The sequence below is a fragment of the Somniosus microcephalus genome, chromosome 2 (assembly GCF_052327205.1).
Source record: "Somniosus microcephalus isolate GS21.2 chromosome 2, FLI_Smic_1.0, whole genome shotgun sequence".
Classification (NCBI taxonomy): Eukaryota; Metazoa; Chordata; class Chondrichthyes; order Squaliformes; family Somniosidae; genus Somniosus; species Somniosus microcephalus.
This window is the reverse complement of record NC_140988.1, coordinates 67,529,684-67,551,834: the sequence shown is the minus strand read 5'-3', so window position 1 is coordinate 67,551,834 and position 22,151 is coordinate 67,529,684. Positions and strand designations below refer to the sequence as shown.

The 22,151-nt window shown below is 43.2% G+C and overlaps 1 protein-coding gene across 6 annotated transcripts in view; it reads right to left on the bottom strand.

Annotated features, from left to right (window-relative positions):
* Nucleotides 1-2,122: 2,122 nt before the first annotated feature.
* Nucleotides 2,123-22,151, bottom strand: part of gtf2e2 (general transcription factor IIE, polypeptide 2, beta) — a 246,407-nt gene continuing 226,378 nt past the window's right edge. For all 6 annotated transcript variants that reach the window (XM_086010207.1, XM_086010198.1, XM_086010176.1 and 3 more), the window contains one exon: nucleotides 2,123-3,793. In XM_086010207.1, coding sequence (XP_085866333.1) covers nucleotides 3,729-3,793 — 65 coding nt within the window. In that variant the 3' untranslated portion in view covers nucleotides 2,123-3,728. The remainder of the gene's footprint in view (nucleotides 3,794-22,151) is intronic.

Genomic DNA, 22,151 nt, shown 5'->3' with positions numbered 1-22,151 from the left:
GCAATGTGCAACCAGGCTGCATTGGTCTGCTGGGGAGGTCTCTTCCACCCATGGGAAGAGGACCTCCCTGTGTGCAGTGACTCCTTCCATAAAATGGGAGAGCCTGGGTGCAGCCGTGCACCTCTGTGTAGTGCTCATCAGCAGCACCTCAATGCTGTAGAACACGGATGTCAAACTAAATTTGTGCATGGTCCCTTTAAGGAAACAGGCTGATGACACGTCATCAAATGACGTCATCAGACCCGCTTCCTTCAATTGGCCGTGAAACTCGCTGGGCGGGCTTAGCAAGCCCAATCAGGGGAAACCAGCGTACCGTGGCTGCAGTGTGTACCATCTACAAGATGCACTGCAGCAATTCACCAAGGCTTCTTCGGCAGCACCTCCCAAACCCATGAAGTCAGCAGGTGCAAGGGAACACCACCACTTCCAAGTTCCCCTCCAAGTCACACACCATCCTGACTTAGAAGTATATCGCCGATCCTTCATCGTCGCTGGGTCAAAATCCTGGAACTCCCTACCTAACAGCACTGTGTGAGTACCTTCACCACATGGACTGCAGTGGTTCAAGGCAGCAGCTCACCACCACCTTCTCAAGGGCAGTTAGGGATGGGCAATAAATGCTGGCCTTGCCAGCGACGCCCACATCCCATAAATGAAATTTAAAAAAAATTCACGTCGGAGGCTGGGATGCGGCCAGCAGCGAGGTCGCGACCCACCACAGACATCGCCCGCCACGGACCCGCCGAGCTAGGGAAAATTGCAGCCAACTCTGTTGCTCTCTCCACAGATGCTGCGGAGTAGTTTCAGCACCTTCTGTTTTTATTTCAGATTTCCAGCATCCGCAGTATTTTGCTTTTGTACCAGTAAGGTTTTAACTGAATATTGCAATTTGAATGTGGAACCAAGAAATTAACAAGCAAAGAAAAATAGATCCTACTGGATAAATAATTTTGATATTAAGAGGATAGAATTAATTTGTGAAGCAAGAGATTATTGTTCTGGTATCTGGTAAAGGTTATTTGAATTTTTTTTTTTTTTTACTGTATTTTATTTTAAAGTTCAAGACCTCAACTGCTTTCATGTTATGACTGTTCAAAATATCAAGTGCAGGAGTGTCCCAGCTGTTTGTCTTCATGAGCCATGGGGACCACATAATGGCCCAGAAATTCGGGTCGGAGGCTTCCTGCGGGTGCAAGCCCCCGACCTGCACTTACCTAGCACGCTGGCCGTTGTGCTGTGGGATTCCGATCCTGGGCCTGCTCCAACTGCCGGCGTGCAGTGCTTGTGTATCCCAGGGGCGGAGTTAGTTCAAAGCGTCCCCATGGATCACGTGGGCCATGGAGAGCCAATTGTAGCAGGGAATCTCTATTCATAGATTTGACAGGAAGGCCTGTCAAATCTATAATTAGAGTTCAGCCCAAAACATAACTAAAACTTCAAATAATTTTTTTTTTTTTTTTTTAAATCACATTTTAAAAATAACTATAAATTACATAAACATAAAATAACTATTTTAAACAATAATTTAAATTTTTGAAAAAATTAATTGCAGTTTTTAGCAGGGCTTTACCTTTAAAGTATTTAAAAATAATAAACCTGTGGAAAAAATGTTTTAATTTTACTTAATTCACCACTTACCTTGTTAAAAGCAGGCCTTGCGACTGCTTTTTAAAAGCGTAGCTCCTGGAGACTTACCCTCCTGGAGAAATCTGGGGGAAAAAACGGAAGTTCCAGGCGCACGCGTTCGACCTGTGAACCCCTTCCTGTGTTGCACGAAACCGGCACTTTCGTTGGGCCTAAGCGTGAGTACCCAGCGCGTACTCACCCGTGGGGACCCGAATTTCTAGCCCAACGGCCTGGAAATTGCATTGGGAGACTTGCCTCTGAACCAAAAAAACCATATGAACTTACCTGGTGTCTCCGGAGCTTCGGACTCTTCTGGTCTTGGACCTGTGTAAAGGCCCACAGATTCCAGGGGCGCATGCGGTTCGCTAGCATCCCTGGGATCCCATGGCCCAGGCCAACCAATCAAAAACCACTTACATACGGAATCCCCATAAGAATAGAAATCCCTAAGTAAATAAAATTTCTCACTACTTAAATAAAAGTAAATGATCACATGTTCAAAATTAATTAAAAGACTCTTTAATTAAGCATTTAAAATAAAAACTTAAATTTGAAAAAAAAATTAAACAAATCAAAATTTACCTAAACTAATTTTAAATGTATCTTTAAATCACTTAAAAAAATGTTAACATTTATTTTAACCCTCATGCTGGTAAAGGTGGTGTAAGGATTTTGTGGGCATTCGCTGGGCAAATAGCCCAAATGATTTTGTAGCGGATGCAGTGGAGGCAGATTCAATCACGGCTTTCAAAAGGGAGTTAGATAGTATCTGAAGGAAAGAAATTTGCAGGGCTACGGGGAAAGGGCGGGGGAGTGGGACTAGCTGAAGTGCTCTTGCAGAGAGCCAGTACGGGCTCAATGGGCCGAATGGCCATCTTCCGTGCTGTAACCATTCTATGATTCTATCTGTCCAAGCGAAACTTGACAGATCGCAAGTTCGTGGTTTTCACGCATGCGGAAACCCGGAACTTGCGGGGCTATTCTGAAGACTTCAGACAGCATAAAAGCACTGTAAAATCCAGGCCATGAAATTTAAATCCATGTTCCCATTAATTTGCAAATATCTCAAGCAGCTGATACTGTTCTGATTTGGGATTTAACCGTGAGTGAGGCAAAAGAGCCAAGAACAGCCCTTTCCAAATCTCCAGGCCCACAAAATTTAAACAGGACAAACCAGTGAATAAGAAACAAGACAAATAGAACCGAGCTGCCTGGGCTCATAGGCCACAGTTAGGAAACCCCTGACCTAATGTATTAGTGTGGAATGATGTTGGTTTTAATTATGAGAATAAAAAGGTGTATTTTTTAGAATGCAAAAATTGGCTTGGGTGGAAAAGCTGAGGGTCGGAAAATTGTACAATTGTCAAGCTGAAGGGAAGAGTTTAATTTTGGTGTACATAATTAATGAATACTTCCATTCTAAAGTTTGACAATATTGTGGAAGAGACAGCTGCATTTATCCATCATCAACCATAGAAGGATTCATATGTATACGAGTCTGGAATTTTCTCTCAGTTCTTCTGCTCTGCCACCTATGTGCATAAATGGAGGACTGCCAAATTTCTGTGAAGTTACAGAGGTGGAGTGGGAGCAGCTCAGGGGAATTTCCCGGCTACTCTGTGTAGCACCCTGTATGAGACACTGGTTAGCTCCGAGAGATGTTGGTGAAAACTGAACATCAACCATCAAGCAGTTCTCAAGAATTTTGCTTACTATTTATTATAATATTCCCTGAAACCACTTTAGAATTCAAAATAAAATTGTGAACCAATGATGCAGGCATCACATTTTACTGAGCAAAAATTCAGACCAAAAAACCCACAATTTTTTGCCCCAATCCTATTGGTAATGACTGGATTTGTAATTCTGCTTTCACACAATTCACTAATTAGCCACTACAGAAAAGCTTTAGATTGAAGTAACTGAACAAAAGGATAGTTAGAAAAGTTGTGCTCAGTGTTCCAGTGCTTTGTACCAGTCACAGAACATTTCTGCTGAATTAATCAGCCTCTCTTCAATTATCATTCTACTTCCTCTTTCAGCCTGGTTATTCTTTGCCAGATACTCCTTCAGTATAGTCCTCCAGTATTCCTGCCAGATGGTCATTGTGTGTCTTGAATTTCTTTCTTCTCTGAGAAGCAGGCTTTTTTCTCTTCTGAACGCACACCTAAGATAAATATACATACTTTATAAATAATGTACAACAGACTTCATTTTTGAGAGAAGGGGGCAGGGCAGAGAAGGGGGCAGGGCAGAAAGAGTCGAAGGCAAGGCAGAGAGAGGAGAGGGTAAAGCAGAGAGAGGTGAGGGCAGTGTAAGAATAGGTGTAGCAGGTAGAATATGCCTTTATATATTAAAAAAAAATTATATACACATATTATGGTCTAAATTTGCAGTAGTTGCAAAAGTACAAGGTTAAGCCTGGAATATAGCACACAATACTTCATTAACAGTATGTGAGAAAAGAGAAGAAATATTGCCAGATAGTTAGGAGAATGTAAAGGAGTAGCCGGTATGAATAGAGTTAGTTAGACATGTATTGGTAGCAGATAAAAGACGAATGCCATAACTAAAACTCACGGTTTCATATTAGCGGAGGTGGAGCGAGGGGCAGACGGAAGCCGAGCGAGGGGCAGACGGAAGCCGAGCGAGGGGCAGAGGGGAAGGAGGCATGCAAAGATAGAGGGGGAGGCAAAGGGGGAAGGAAAATGGCAGAGAGAGGGACGGATGGTCAGATGCAGAGAGAGGTTGAAAAGGGGATAGACAGGCAGAGAATGAAGGCAGAGTGAGAGAGAGATTGCATAATGGAGGCAGAGGGAGAGAGAAAGTGCATGGAAGGCACACTGAAAGGAAAAGAAGAAGGCAGGCAGAGATGAGACAGGAGAGAATGAGAGGGCATGAGCAAGGATAGAAACAAAAGACAGGAAGGAGAAAAGCAAAAGTGGAAGGCAGAGAAATCAAGGGTGTAAAACAAACAGGGCCACAGTAAATAATAATTCTAAAAGGACTAAGAGTGTTAAAAAATCAAGCCTGAAGGCTTTGTGTCTTAATGCAAGGAGCATTCATAATAAGGTGGATGAATTGGCTGCGCAAATAGATGTAAACGGATATGATATAATTGGGATTACGGAGACATGGCTCCAGGGTGGCCAAGACTGGGAATTCAACATCCAGGGATATTCAATATTCAGGAAGGACAGGAAGAAAGGAAAAGGAAGTGGGATAGCATTGCTGGTTAAAGAGGAGATTAACACAATAGTAAGGAAGGATATTAGCTCTGATGATGTGGAATCTGTATGGGCAGAGCTGAGAAATACCATGGGGCAGAAAACGTTAGTGGGAGTTGTATACAGACCCCCAAACAATAATGCTGAGGTTGGGAATGGCATTAAACGGGAAATTAGAGACGCGTGCAATAAGGGCACAGCAGTTATCATGGGTGACTTTAATCTACATATAGATTGGGCTGCTTCTTATCGTGTCCACGGACAGTCTATACATAGCCCAGCCAGAACTGGACACATTTTTACGCCTTGTTGTTGAATTCGGCAAGATCTGTAACAGTGCAGGGTTCCTCTAACAATGGACATTGCAGGAGATGTTGCATAGTCTGTGCCTCAGTTCCACATTCACAAGTTGTCGGGCTGGTTGAATATCCCCATTTACTTAGTGACACCTTTGAGCAACCTACACCGGTCCTAAGTCTGTTAAGGCACTTCCAGGTTGCCCAGTTGCAATTAGCTCCTGGGGGAAGGCTTTCATCAAGTAAAATTTCCATCGCTGAGGGTTGTTCAAGACTGGCGAGCCGGTCTTTCCACAAGGCGATGCGGGCTTCAGATGAGGTTGATTGTAATGGAACAACACTGTTCATGAAGCTCTTTCTTGACTTTAGGCGGCTGGGTGTAGGTGTATGACAATGCAGAGGGTGTCTCTCATCTGATGTTTGACGGAGTCGTTCTTTCTTGCTGGCTACCGTTCTTATATCAGGGGGAGCGATACCCACCAGGATATATAGGCTGTTGGTGGTTGTTGGTTTTAAGCAACCTGTGATAAATCGGCAGCTTGCATTCAGAACAGCATCCATCTTCTTGGCATGAGTCGGCCTTTCCCATGCAGGGCAGGCGTATTCGGCAGTGGAATAGCAAAGAGCAAGTGCACTGGTTCGCAATGTTTTCGGGCTTGTTCCCCATCTTGTGTTAGTGAGCTTATTCAGGATGTTGTTTCGTACGCTCACTTTTGCCTTTGTCGTCTCGATGTGGTTCTTGAAGGTGAGGCATCGGTCAAGGGTGACTCCTAAGTAGATAGGGTGCTTGCAATGCGTCAGTGTTGCTCCACACCAGGTTACTTTCAGCTGGCGTTTGGCTTCACGGTTTCTGAGGTGGAATGCACAAACTTGCGTCTTTGATGGGTTTGCGCGAAGGTGGTTTTCTTCATAGTAGGATTTTAGTCCCTCCAAGGCCTCAGAAAGCGTTTTCTCCACAGTGTTAAAATCAGTGCTTTGGGCAGTGACACATAAGTCATCAGCATATATAAAACGGCATGTAACACCGTCTATAGGTTGGTCATTCGTGTAGATGTTGTACAGCAGCGGTGCAAGCACGCTTTCCTGAGGAAGACCATTCTTCTGAATATGCCACCTGCTGCGCGTCCCACCTAGTTCAACATAGAACTGGCGATTCTGAAGCATGCTTTCTAACAGCTCTGTTAAGTGAATCTCTTTTGTCATCTCTAGAAGCTTGCAGAGGAGACGTCTACAAAAACAGCACCTGTTACTATCCCTTGCTCAAAACCATCTTCGATGTGTTGTGTGAGGTTGAGCAGTTGGCTTGTTGTTGATTTGCCGGGGCGGAAACCTGCTTGCTCTGGAATGATCTTCTCATCTACAGTTGGTACTATCCTATTGAGTATCAGGTTTTCAAACAGCTTATAGGTGTGGCAAAGCAGTGAAATTGGCTGAAAACTCTTAGGATCTGAGGGATCTTTTCCAGGCTTTAATAGTGCTATTACATGTGCCTTCTGCCAGATATTAGGTAGCTTGTGTGTTGTCAGACAGTGGTTGAACAATTGTAGGAGCCATTTCTTTGCTTTCTGTCCAAAATGCTTTATCTGCTCCGTTGCTATGTTGTCAAGACCAATTGCTTTCCCGTGTTTTAGACTAGATATACCAGTTTCTAGCTCTTCCATGCTGAATGGTCCAGTGAAGCCAGGATCATCGCTGTACTTCTTCCTATCTAGTTGTGCTCTTGGTTGTTTCTTGTTGATTTTTCCATTTAGGAGCAACGGGTGTGCAACTTGGTTAGCAGACACATTTGGATGTTGGGCAGCTTTCTTGGGCTCACCTCCAAGTTTGCGTATGAGAGACCATGCCTTCTTGCTGTTTTTTGTAAGATCTGTTGTCTCTATCAAGGTGTTCCAGGTGTTTTGACGTTCTTGAGAGATACTTAACATCACCTTCTCACCGGTAGATATTGGTTCCACTGAGAAGGGGTCAGATTCAAACATTGAGACATACTCCCAGTAGAGTTCAGCATTCTCCTTGGTGAGACCAGGGATGTAGTGTACTCTGCAACCTCTGGGGATCTTCCTTCTAGCTGTTTTTTGGACAGCTTTTGCAAAGAGACGCAAAAAACTTCCCAGAAATGGAGAACCAAGGGTCTAGCTAGAATGAGGAACTGAAAGAAATTAGAATTACAGGTAGACTATCCTTTATCCGCACTTCCGAAAACCGAAAACCTCTAAAAACCGAAAGTTTTTTCATGGAGCGTAAGTCGTGCGCACGACATGACCCGAGTGGCGCCAAACATGACAGGAGTGGTCCGGGAGCTCTGCCTTTCCGTGAGCAGGGCAGAGGGTCACAGAGTTCCCTCCTGGGTAGGAGATGGCAGGCCGAGCCGGGCAGTGTGAAGCAGGTACCGGGAGAGTGAACCCAACAATACAGCGGCCCGTCCGATAGCTGCAGCGGCCCGTCCGATCGTCTTTTCTTCCCCCCCACCGACCCCGTGACCTGATTTGCGGGCCAGCTTAGTGTAGGAGTCAGCCAATATCCGGCTTTCCCACAACTGGCGGCGGCAGTCGAGCCCCAGCTAAGTCAAGGAATTCAGATAGAGCAGGGGGAGCTGGAAACCTCGATCTAACGGCAGAAATCAGCAGCCGTTTCGTTCAGTTTTTTTTCTTCCCTAACATTTTTTTTATCTTCCCCTAGCATTTTTTTTAAACAGTCAGGCTGTGGAAAGAGTCTCTGTAGCTTAGCAACAGCTTCACAGACGCTTCCAAGGCAGGGCCCGAGTGTTTACAAGCTGTTGCTAAGCAACAGTGTTTGTTGTCAGATACGGAGACGAAAATCTTCTGAAATCCGAAAAATTCCGAAAACCGAAACACAGCTGATCCCAAGGTTTTCGGATGAAGGATAGTCTACCTGTAGTAATAAAATAGTACTGGAGAAATGAATGGGACTGAAAGCCATAAATCTCCTGGACCTGATGGCCTACATCCTAGGGTTTTGAAAGAGGTGGCTATAGAGATAGTAGATGCATTGATTGTCATTTTCTAAATTTCCATAGATTCTAGAACGGTTCCCGCGGATTGGAAGTCATATAGGCACAGGAGGCCGCCATTCAGCCCATCGAGTCCGTGCTGGCTCTCTGTAGAGCAATCGAGTCAGTCCCATTCCCCCGCTCTTGTGTACCGTTTTGGTCTCCTTACCTAAGGAAGGATGTACTTGTCATAGAGGGAGTGCAACAAAGGTTCACCAGACTGATTCCTGGGATGGGGGGATTGTCCTATGAGGAGATTTAGTAGACTAGGCCTATATTCTCTGGAGTTTAGAAGAATGAGAGGTGATTTCATTGAAACATACAAAATTCTTACAGGGATTGACAAGAGTAGATGCAGGGAGGATACTTCCCCTGGCTGGGGAGTCTAGAACCAGGGGTCACAGTCTCAGAATAAGGGGTCAGGCATTTAGGACTGAGATGAGGAGAAATTTCTTCACTCAGAGGGTGGTGAATCTTTGGAATTCTCTACCCCCGAGGGCTGTGGAGGCTGTGTCGTTGAGTACATTCAAGACAGAGACCGATAGATTTTTGGATATTAAGGGAATCAAGGGATATGGGAATAGTGCAGGAATGTGGAGTTGAGGTAGAAGATCAGCCATGATCTTACTGAACGGCGGAGCAGACTCGAGTGGCCAAATGGCCTACTCCTGCTCCTATTTCTTATGTTCTTATGTTCCTATGAGAACCGCACATGGTAGAGAGACAAAGATACAAAGAAATGGAGAGAGGGGAAGAGAGACAGAGTGCGTTCGCACGCAACAGAGCGAGACAAGGAAAAGAGACACAAGTGAGAGAAACACATGTAACAGAGACACACAGGGGAAAGACATATACATGGTAGAGAGAGAGAGAGCTGGAAAGACAGAGAGGGAGACAGGGAGAGAGAGAAAGCGAGGGTGGGTGCAAGAGATGCACACAGTGGAGACACACACAGACAGACACACACAGTGATAGAGAGGCACAATCTCTGTTACTCTAACGAGAAAAGACCACATTCTTTGTGTCATTGTTTGTACAGTATTTGCATTTGCTCATACCGGGTGCTGTACCCTCTAAAAATTCAATATTCTTATAGTGTGGAGCCCAATACTGCCACAATACTCGGAGGTCTTAAGATTTTACATAAGCACATCACTACTTCTTAGTTTTTATATTAGAAAAGAGAGAGGTGGAAAGACCTCCTTTAGCTTTTTTACTGCATGATTAACTTGAGGTGCTGCCTTTAAGTCCTGTGAACCTGTATCCCCAAATCTCCCTTCTCTTCTACAGCAGAGAGCCAATTCTATTCAGAATATGGTGTTATGTTTTAACAAAATGCATCACCTCACACTTACGAACACTGAATTCCATTTGCCACTTTTATCAATATCCTCTTGCAGCTTCCTTTGACCTAATAAAGAATTAACTATACTACCTATTCTTGTATCATCTGTGAATTTTTATGCTTATATCAAAATTATTAATCTACGCAATGAACAGAATTGGACCCACAACTGAACCCTGTGGGAATATGACTATCCACTTCCAACCACTCTGAAGAACTGCCCTCATCTCCTACTCTGTTTTCTCCCTTCTAACCAATTTTTAATCCAGTTTGCTATCCTCCCCCTAATTCAATACCCCTTTATCTTTTCTAATAATCTCTGAAGCTAAGAAAGGTTCCTAGAAACGGTTAATGCCAGACTAAAATGCCTACATTTTGGTTCAGGCATGCTCACTAGTAAAGGGGTTTAGTACCGAATGAAAAGTTTGACCATTCTCATCAAATTAAAATCTAACATTATAGTCTCTGATATGCGTTAGAATGGATCCATGAGACAGAATGAATCACCTTGGTTGGTTACTATATGGGCTGAAGAAACAAAACTGTGCTGCCTGGCGGCATAAATAGGGGAAGAGTTTACTTTGTCTAGTTGTATATAGCGAACAGGAGAGTTTCCAGACTACGCACCCTATTCCAGCTAGAAAACAGGTAACTTTGTTCTAATTCTGTAAATTACTGCTTAAATACTGGAATGTATTAAAACACACTTGTGCTTAGAATAAAGGACCACTGTTTACCAATATGGTGTCACCTCTTTCTTCCAACATTTCTGGTCTCCATATTATAAAAAGGATATAGAGGCACTGGTAAAGGTGCACAAAAGATTTACAAGGATGATAAGAACATAAGAAATAGGAGCAGGAGTAGGCCAATCAGCCCCTCGAGCCTGCTCCGCCATTCAATAAGATCATGGCTGATCTGATCCTAACCGCCAATCTACTATCACAGAACCATCTCCTGAATCTAACAGAATTAGACACACGAAATAGGAGCAGGATCAGGCTACACGGCCCCTGGGCCCACTCCACTACCCACAGGGCCATGTCCGATCCGAACCTAGACTCATGTCCAAATTCCTGCCCGCTCCCCGTAACCCTTAATTCCCTTTACTTCTAGGAAACTGTCTATTTCTGTTTTAAATTTACGTAATGATGTAGCTTCTACAGTTTTTTGGGGCAGCATATTCCATGGACCTACCACCCTCTGAGTGAAGTAGTTCCTCCTCATCTCAGTTTTGAAAGAGCAGCCCCTTATTCTAAGACTATGCCCCCTAGTTCTAGTTTCACCCATCATCGGGAACATCCTCCCCGCATCCACCCGATCCAACCCCTTCACAATCTTATATGTTTCAATAAGATCGCCTCTCATTCTTCTGAACTCCAATGAGTAGAGTCCCAATCTACTCAACCTCTCCTCATATGTCCATCCCCTCATCCCCGGGATTAACCGAGTGAACCTTCTTTGTACTGACTCGAGAGCAAGTATGTCCTTTCTTAAGTATGGACACCAAAACTGTACGTAGTATTCCAGGTGCGGTCTCACCAATACCTTGTACAACTGAAGCAATACCTCCCTATTTTTATATTCTATCCCCCTAGCAATGAAAGCCAACATTCCATTGGCCTTCTTAATCACTTGCTGCACCTGCATACTAACCTTTTGAGTTTCGTGCACCAGGACCCCCAGATCCCTTTGTACTTCAGTACTTTCCAGTTTCTTGCCATTAAGATAATAACTTGCTCTACGATTTTTCCTGCCAAAGTGCATAACCTCACACTTTCCAGTATTGTATTCCATCTGCCAAATCTCTGCCCACTTACTTAGCCTGTCTATGTCCCCTTGCAGGTTTTTTATGTCCTCCTCACTCACTACTTTCCCTCCCATCTTAGTATCATCTGCAAACTTTGATATGTTACACTCGGTCCTCTCCTCCAAATCGTTAATATAGATTGTAAAGAGTTGGGGACCCAGCACTGACCCCTGTGGAACACCACTAGTTACTGATTGTCAGTCTGAGAATGAACCATTTATCCCAACTCTCTGCCTTCTGTTAGATAGCCAATCCTCTATCCATGCCAGCATATTACCACCAATCCCGTGATTTTTTATCTTAAGCAATAATCTTTTGTGTGGCACCTTGTCAAATGCCTTTTGGAAGTCTAAATATACTACGTCCACTGGTTCCCCTTTATCCACCCTATATGTTACTTCCTCAAAGAACTCCAGCAAATTTGTCAAACATGAGTTCCCCTTCACAAAACCATGCTGACTTTGTCCTATTAAATTATGATTATCCAAATGTCCTGTTACTGTCTCCTTAATAATGGACTCCAAAATTTTACCTACCACAGATGTTAGGCTAACCGGTCTATAGTTTCCAGCCTTCTGTCTACTGCCCTTTTTAAATAAGGGTGTTACATTAGCAGTTTTCCAGTCTGCCGGGACCTTTGCTGAGTCCAGGGAGTTTTGGAAAATTATTACCAATGCATCCACAGTCCCTACCGCCACTTCCCTCAAGACCCTAGGATGTAAGCCATCAGGTCCAGGTGATTTATCCGCCTTGAGTCCCATTATTTTACCGAGTACCACTTCCTTAGTGATTTTGATCGTGTTTAGCTCCTCCCCCCCTATAGCCCCCTGTTTGTCCAGTGTTGGGATATTCTTAGTGTCCTCTACTGTAAAGACTGATGTAAAATATTCATTCAGTGTTTTTGCCATCTCCATATTTCCCACCATTAATTTCCCGGTCTCATCCTCTAAGGGACCAACATTTACTTTAGCCACCCTTTTTCTTTTTATATAACTATAAAAACTCTTACTATCTGTTTTTATATTTTTTGCTAATTTACTTTCATAATCTATCTTCCCTTTCTTAATCAATCTTTTTGTTGTCTTTTAAAGTTTTCCCAATCCTCTATCCTCCCACTAGATTTGGCTACCTTATATGCCCTTGTTTTTAGTCGAATACTATCCTTAATTTCTTTACTTAGCCACGGATGGCTGTCTTTTCTTTTACACCCTTTTCTTCTCAGTGGAATATATTTTTTTTGGAAGTTGTAAAATAACTCCTTAAATGTACACCACTGATCATGTATTGTCTTACCCTTTAATCTATTTTCCCAATCCACTCTACTCAATTCCGCTCTCATACCTTCATAGTCTCCTTTATTCAAGCTTAGCACGCTTGTTTGAGATCCAACCTTCTCACCCTCTAATTGAATATGGAATTCAACCATTCCAAGGGGATCCTTTACTAGGACATTTTTAATTAATCCTGTCTCGTTACACAGGACCAGATCTAAGGTTGCTTGCCCCCTGGTCGTTTCAGTTACATACTGCTCAAGAAACCCATCCCTAATACACTCAATGAACTCATCCTCAAGGCAGCCCTGCCCAATTTGATTTGTCCAATTAATATGATAGTTAAAATCCCCCATAATTATAGATGTTCCCTTATTACAAGCCTCAACTATTTCCTGATTGATACTCCGTCCAACATAGTTGCAACTGTTCGGAGGCCTATAGACTACGCCCATTAGTGTTTTTTTCCCCTTATTATTCCTTACCTCCACCCAAACTGTTTCATTATCCTGATCTTTTGACCCAATATCATTTCTCTGTATTACAGTGATTCCTTCCTTTATTAACATAGCCACCCCACCTCCCCTTCCTTCCTGCCTGTCCTTCCTGATCGTTAAATAACCTGGTATGTTTAATTCCCAGGCATTGTCACCCTGCAGCCATGTTTCTGTAATGGCCACAAGATCATACCCATATGTAGTTATTTGTGCCATTAACTCGTCTATTTTGTTACGAATGCTACGTGCATTCAGATAGAGAACTTTCAAATATGTTTTGTGACACTTAGTTGCTGCTTTTGCCCTTTTTATTACTTTACCTTTTACTCCATACCAGAACTGAGAGGTTATATCTATCAGGAAAGATTGAACAGGCTGGGACTCTTTTCTCTAGAAAAGAGAAGGCTGAGGGATGACCTAATAGAGGTCTTTAAGATTCTGAAAGGGTTTGATAGGGTAGACATAGAGAAGGTGGTTCCACCTATGGGGGTGACCAAAACTAGGGGCTATAAATATAAGATAGTCCCTAATAAATCCAATTGGGAATTCAGGAGAAACTTCTTTACCCAGTGGTTAGAAAATGGAACACTCTACCATATAGAGTAGTTAAGGCGAATTGCATAGATTCATTTGAGGAAAAGCAAAATAAACATGAGGGAGAAGGAATATGTTGAGAGGGTTAGATGAAATAAGGTGGAAAGAGGCTTGTGGGAGCATAAACACTGGCATGGACCAGTTGGTCCAATTGGCCTGTTTCTGTGCTGTGCATTCTATGTGACTCTATTTAATTTATACTTAACTTGAACTTCACCTGTGAAGGGTTAATCATGTTCTTATAGATGTCATGAAATAAACTAACGTTAGTTGATGCATCTCTGTGGCCAACTTCATCTTCAATGGCTCTGGCTCTGCCAATTATCAGCTAATTACCAGATTTGTTGAATTCAACTTGCCACTGTGGGAATGAACTCACCACTCTGGGGTGCTAGTCCAGTCCCATAGCCGCTAGGCTACCATATTTGGTTCGTGGCTAAGTATGACTCTGTCTCCCTCATAGCTGTCACTAATTAGAATGCTTACATTTTTCCATCAACAAAACATGGGTGATGGTAATCAGATCAGTTCTGTTTGCATGAGAAGCTTTCAAAATTCAATTAATGTGCTTTTTAATTTGGGGGGGAAACCTCAAATTAGGTTGAAGGAAGACATTCACATTTCTCTCCATCTTTGCTCAAAAAACTTTCCTAAATAAAAAAATGAATAGCTTTTATTTAAAAGTTTAATTGAATTCTGACTCAAATTCATTGGCAGCTTGTCTACAAATCATTTTCAAAAACAAACTGAAATAGATACAATTACGACTTTTCTACTGAGTAAAATAAATAGAATATTTACAATTATAATGTGTATAATCAGTGCAACCTGTTATATTTAAAGTCGACTCTTGAGATTCACTCTCTCACTAACACATTCCTTCCATATAAACTTTATATCTAAATAAACCTTTTAAAATTAATCATCAAGCTTTTCTTAGAAGCAAAGCATTGAGCGAATTGGACTAAATTAATGCTACTGATGCATCCCGGGAACACAAGAACATAAGAATTAGGAGGAGTAGGCCATACAGCCTCTCGAGCCTGCTCCACCATTCAATAAGATCATGGCTGATCTTCGACCTCAACTTTCCCACCTGATCTCCATATCCCTTGATTCCCTTAACGAGTCCAAAAATCTATCTATCTCAGCCTTGAATATACTCAACGATTCAGCATCCACAGCCCTTTGGGATGGAGAATTCCAAAGATTCACAACCCTCTGAGTGAAGAAATTTCTCCTCATCTCAGTCTTAAATGGCTGACCCCTTTTCCTGAAACTATTCCCCCTATTTCTAGACTCTCCAGTCAAGGGAAACAATGTCTCAGCATCTACTCTGTCAATCCACTTCAGAATCACATATGTTTCAATGAGATTACCTTTCATTCTTCTAAACTCCAGAGAGTATAGGCCCAATCTACTCAATCTTTCCTGATAAGACAACCCTCTCATCCCAGGAATCAATCTAGTGAACCTTCATTGCACCGCCTCCAAGGCAAATATATCTTTCCTCAGATAAGACAACCAAAACTGTCCACAGTACTCCAGAGCCCTGTACAATTGTAGCAAGACTTCCTTACTCTTGTACTCAAACCCCCTTGCAATAAAGGTCAACATGCCATTTGGCTTCCTAATTGCTTGCTGTACCTACATTCTAACTCTGTGTTTCCTGTACGAGGACATCTAAATCTCTCTGAACACCAAGGGGGAGAAATTGGGTGAGTAGCGCCAGTTGTTAGCGCCTAAAGAGGCAGGAAGTGGCTGTAGCGCCACTGGCTGTGCCTCCCGCGATATTGAGTTGGGGCGATAATGGTGGCGTTAGCCTTTTGCGCTGCGCTGCCACCGATGACGCCATCGGTGTGCGCAGCGCCCCATTCGCGATATTTGGTTGCGAACGGCGCAGTTGCGCCGTTCGCTACCCGCGCCCGGTTCACGGGGCCTTACTGTGCGGCAGCAGCGCAAGTTAAGGCGGAGGTGCGGGGCGGCCGCCTGCCAGCACCTCCGTCCCCGGCCTCCTGATCCCCCCCCCAACCCCCGCGGCATTGCCGGCTGTTTCCCGAGAGCCCGGCACTTCTCCTCGGTGCCGGGCTCTTTTGCCGGCATTCGCGATCGGGGATTGCGCTGTTGCAGGCCCCTCCCCCTTAACAATGGGAGGAATGCCTGCAGTACCGCAGCGTGCTGTGCCGCAGCGTGTGGCGCTGCGGCACGTTGCGCTGCGATATTCAGTTTCAGCGCCCTAAGAGGGATGCGGAGCGCCTCGAGCCTCGCCCCGTCTCCCTCTAGGGGCAATGAAATTGAATATCTGACGATCGCTAAATCCTGCGCTCAGGCGAACTTGGCGCCTCAACCCAATTTCTAGGCCTAACACTTAATAGTTTCTCACCATTTAAAAAATATTCTGTTTTTCTATTCCTCCTACCAAAGTGGATAAACTCATTATTCTCCATCTGCCCACTCAATTAACCTGTCTATATCCCTTTGCAGGCTCTGTGTATCCTCCTCACAGCTTACTTCCCCACCTAGCTTTGTATCGTCAGCAAACATGGATACATTAGTCGGTCCTTCATCCAAGTCATTAATATAGATTGTAAATAGCTGAGGCCCAAGCATTGATTCTTGCGGCACCCTACTAGTTACAGCCTGCCAACCTAAAAATGACCCGTTTATCCCTATTCTCTGTTTTCAGCCTGTTACCCAATCCTCTATCCATGCTAATATATTACCAACCCATGAGCCCTTATCTTGCATAACAACCTTTTCTGTGGCACCTTATCAAATGCCTTTTGGAAATCGGATTCCCCTTTAACTACCCTGCTAGTTACATCCTCAAAAAACTCTAATAAATTTGTTAAATATGATTTCCCTTTCATAAAACCATGCTGACTCTGCCTAATCATATCATGATTTTCTAAGTGACCAGTTGCCACTTCCTTAATAATGGATTCCAGCTTTTTCCCGATGACTGATGTCAGGCTACCTGGCCTGTAGTTCCCTGTTTTCTCTCTCCCTCCTTTTTTGAATAGCCGGGTTACATTTGCTACCTTCCAATCTGCTGGAACCATTCTGGAATCGAGGGAATTTTGGAAGATCACAATCAGTGCATCCACGATCTCTGCAGGACCCCAGGACGTAGGCCATGAGGTACAGGGGATTTGTTGGCTTTTAGTCCCATTAGATTCTCGAGTATTTTTTCTCTACTGATCTTAATTACTTTAAGTTCCTCACTCTCATTAGCCCCTTGGTTCCCCACTATTTTTGGTATGCTTTTTGTGATTTTTACTGTGAAGACAGATACAAAATATCTGTTTGAAGTCTCTGCCATTTTCTTATTCCTCATTATAATTTCACCTGTCGCAGCTGCGAAGGGACCAATACTTACTTTTGCTACTCTCTTCCTTTTCACATACTCGTAGAAGCTCTTACAATCTGTTTTATATTTCTTACTAGTTTACTCTCATTCTATTTTCTCCCTTTTGATCAATTTTTTGGTTATCAGTTGCTGGTTTCTAAAGCTCTCCCAATCCTCAGGCTTACTACTATTCCTCGCAACATTATAAGCCTCTTCTTTTAATCTATTACTATCCTTAACTTCTTTAGTTAGCCACAGATGGATCACTTTTTCTGTGGAGCTTTTATTGCTCAATGGAATGTATATTCATTGAGAATTTGGGGATAATTCTTTAATTGTTTGCCACTGTTTATCTACCGGCATACCTTTTAATCTAATTTCCAAATCTACCTTAGCCAACTTGCCCCTCATACCTATGCAATTGGCTTTATTTAAGAGTCTCGTTTTGACTTAAGTATTTCACACTCAAACTCTGTGAAATTCTATTAGAATATGATCACTCCTCCCCAGAGGACTCTTCACTACGAGATTACTAATTAACCCTGTCTCATTACACAATATGCACACTGCATATGTTCAGACTGTTAACAGGATCACAACAAAAATATCAAGTGCAAGCCATTAAGTAAAAACTTTGTAAAGGTATTAAAAGACAAGAAATAAATTTATGAGACCCACCTTCTGCTCCCCTGACCTCACTCCCACTTAACTGCTGACCACCCAACTTTTCTTCCTGGCCCCTATGCTAGCCGACATTGTAAATGGCTCCCTCTCCTCAAGAACCATCCCCTTCCCTTTCAAAACCACCATCATCACACCCACCTCCTCAAGAAAAAAAACACTGGACCTGTCTGTCCTTGCAAATTACCACCTCATCTCCAACTTCTCATTCCTCTCTTAAGTTATTGAACATGTTCTCACTTCCCAAATCTATACCCATGTTTCCTGCAAATGCTTTTTTGAATTGCTCCAATCAGGTTTCCTTGTGTTTAAATCACTTCATGGCCTCACCACTTCCCTATTTCTGTAAAATCCTCTAGCCCTCTCCATTCCTCTGACTCTGGCCTTTTGTGCATCTCCTCCTCCCTTCGCCTCACCATTGGTGGCCGTGACTTCAGCTATCTGGGCCCTCTGCTCTAGAATTTTCTTCCAAAATCCCTCTGCCTCGCCAACTTCCTCTGCTCATTTAAGACCCTCCTCACAACCCACCATTTTGAACAAGCTTTCAGTCAACTCTCCCAATATCTCCTTTGGTTCGGTGTCCATTTTTGTATGACTACTTCTTTATGAAACAATTTGGGATTTTTTCTATGTGAAAAGCGCTATCTAAATGAAAGTTGTTGTTGTTACATTGCAAAGTACAATCTAGCAGATTGATCAATGTAACTTTTGACAGCCTTTGTTTCCCACTACTTTCTTGAAATCTAATCTATAGAGTTGTGCAGTGCTTCCCAGATGTCCCTAGTATCCGATTTGCCTCATTAATAACTGCCTTACATTTACTAGATGTTGCTAATATAAGATCTTCTTAGCCAAGAGACATTTTCATGTTATACACATTTACTGTAACCTGTTGCTATATGCAATATCCTACATTTATCCACATTAAAATCCATCTGTTCACCTAAAAAACTGATCCTGACAATAATCAATCTCTTTCAATTTCATTATCTGTAGAGTATTGTGTCATTAGCAAATTAACCAGTACCAGTTCCATATCATTCATAACTACTGTAAATAGCAATGGGTCTCTGTACAGTTTCTGATGGAACACCATTGATTATTTTTCCCTACATAGAGCATTTTCCATTTCTCACCACTCTGTCTTGTGTTAACATGCAAGTTCTTAATCCACCTAGACAATGTCAGCAAGTGTGTCTCTAAGAGCTTTTTCCAAAAATGCACAAGCAATTTTTGGATAGTCTCTTTAATTTAGTCAAAAATTTGAACATATCCATCTTTTTTCTGTTTAATATTCTGTCAGAGAAAGCAGGTTTTGGATTGAGATATTCCTTAATTATATTTCCAATTTATTAAATGTTTATTAATTGTATATCACTACATACACAAATCTTTGAAGGTGGCAACACAAGTCGAGAAGGCTGCTAAAAAGGCATTTAGGATCCTTGGCTTTACAAATAGAGGCATAGAGTACAAAAGCAAAAAAGTTATGCTAAATCTTTATAAAACTCTGATTAGGCCACAGGAGTATTGCGGCCAATTCTGAGTATCACTCTTTCGGAAGGATGTGAATGCCTTGGAGAAGGTGCAGAGGAGATTTACTAGAATGTTACCAGGGATTAAGGACTTCAGTTATGTGGAATGACTAGAGAAGCTGGGATTGTTCTAAGAACAGAGAAGGAGATTTGATAGAGGTGTTCAAAATCAAAAAGTTTTGACAGAGTAATTAAGGAGAAACTGTTTCCACTGGCAAAAGGGTCGGTAACCACGGGACACAGATTTAAGGACACAGACAAAAGAACCAGAGACGACATGTGGGAAAAAAAATTCCGCAGTGAGCTGTTATGATCTGGAATACACTGCCTGAAACGGTAGTGGAAGCAGATTCAATAGTAACTTTCAAAAGAGAACTGGATAAATACTTGAAGGGAAAAATTTTTACAGTATGGGGAAAGAACAGGGGAGTGGGACCAATTGGATAGCTCTTTTAAAGAGCCAGCACAGGCACAATGGGCTGAATGGCCTTCTTCTGTGCTGCATCATTCTATGGCTTGATGGTTTATTCGAGACATCTAAATTTCTCATTAAATTATACAGCTGATTCCCAAATGAACAAGGGCGAGAAATTTGCCTCTGTATCTCCTGTTTTTTGGACGCTTCGAGTGCCCTTAAAGCTGCAAAATGGCACTTGTGATACAAAGTATGGCGGACACCATCTTGGTGCAGGTGTTAGCACACGTGCAGTGAATGTCTGCTGGAAGTATGCAGAGCAGGCAGATCATGACGTCGCACACTGATTTGACGTCAGCGCCATCATTTTGAAGCTCAACGCTCCAGCTGACACCCTCTCTTAAGCTCGCACAGCTGAACACGCGTTACGCAGCATGAAGGACCCCACCAGCACTATTTAAAGGGATCATCAACAAATTACAGGTTAGTTACTGGTTGATTTCTTCTGGCTGTTGCTATAATTCTACACATTTCTTGGTGCTTTCCATAGTTGTTTCAAATTGCAAAAGTCTACAGGGTGCTGAGATGCTTTTTGCTGAATTCAAGACTTCTGCACAATCCAGCTGCTCCCAGACATGGGGGCACTAGTAGGCCTTCCTATTGGAATCATACCTAGCACAAAGGAAGTTGGCTGTGGTTGTTGGAGGTCATTCATCTCAATCACATGACATCACTGCAGGAGTTCCTCAGGGCAGTGTCCTAGGCCCAACCATCTTCAGCTGTTTCATCAATGACCTTCCCTCCATCATAAGGCCAGAAGTGGGGATGTTCGCTGATGATTGCACACTGTTCAGCACCATTCAAGACTCGTCAGATACTGATGCAGTCCGTGTCCATATGCAGCAAGACCTGGATAACATTCAGACTTGGGCTGACAAGTGGCAAGTAACATTCGCGCCACACAAGTGCCAGGCAATGACCATCTCCAACAAACGAGACTCTAACCATCTCCCCTTGACATTCAATGGCATTACAATCGCTGAATCCCCCACTATCAACATCCTGGGGGGTTACCATTGATCAGAAACTGAACTGGGCCAGCCATATAAATGCTGTGGCTACAAGAGCAGGCCAGAGGCTGGGAAATCTGCGGCGAGTGTCTCACCTCCTGACTCCCCAAAGCCTTTCTACCATCTACAAGGCACAAGTCAGGAGTGTGATGGAATACTCCACTTGCCTGGATGAGTGCAGCTCCAACAACACTCAAGAAGCTCGACACCATTCAGGATAAAGCAGCCCGCTTGATTGGCACACCATCCACCACCTTCAACATTCACTCCCTCCACCACCGGCGCACTGTGGCTGCAGTGTGTACCATCTACAAGATGCACTGCAGCAACTCGCCAAAGCTCCTTCAACAGCACCTTCCAAACCCGCGACCTCTACCACTTAGAAGGACAAGGGCAGTAGACGCATTGGAACATCACCACCTACAAGTTCTCCTCCAAGCCACACACCATCCTGACTTGGACCTGTATCGCCTTCACTGTCGCTGGGCCAAAATCCTGGAACTCCCTAACAGCATTGTGGGAGTACCTACACCATATGGACTGCAGCAGTTCAAGAAGGCGGCTCACAACCATCTTCTCAAGGGCAATTAGGGATGGGCACTAAATGCAGGCCTAGCCAGCGACGCCCACATCCCATCAATGAATAAAAAAAAAAATAGGGCATGACTGGGAGAATGAGCAGAGGCCACGCAGAGCAGGACAAGGAGGAGGGGGAGGGGGGGGGAAGATCCTGAGGGAGAAAATTGCCAAGGCCCAAGAAATTATATTTCAGAGCCCTATTAAGTGTGGATATGTGCCAGAGGACTGGAGATTGGCCAATAAAGTATCCATGTTTAAAAAGAGATACAGATAATCCAGGTAATTATCTTAACATCGGTGGTAGGGCAAATTTTAGAATCTTTTTAAGTTAGAAGTAGCAAGTACAGGGACGATCACGCTCGACTAACCTCAGAATTCTTTGAGGAGGTAACAGATATGGTAGATGGGGAAAAGTGGATGTACTGTACATTGACTTTAGGAAAGCTTTTGACAAGGTACCACAAAGGAGATTACTAGAGAAGATTAAGGGTTATGGAATTAAGGAGAAGACAGCAAAGTGGATTAAAAATTGGTTAGAAGAGAGAAAAGAGAGAGTAGGAGTTAGGGCAATTTTTCAAAGTGGATGAAAATGGGTAGTGCCGTCCCACAGAATACAGTCTAGGGTCACTCCAGTTGTAATGGTTTTGATATAGGCCTAGAGGCAGTGGTGTAGTAATTTGTAGATGATACCAAAATGGGAGAAACTTCTTTACACAGAGTGGTGAGGCTATGGAATTCACACTGAGGGTTAATGGTTGAGTAAGAAAATATGTCAACATTCAAAATTAGATTGGCTAGGTGGATGAAGGACTATTTGGTTGTGCGGGGGGTGAGGTAAACACCGCC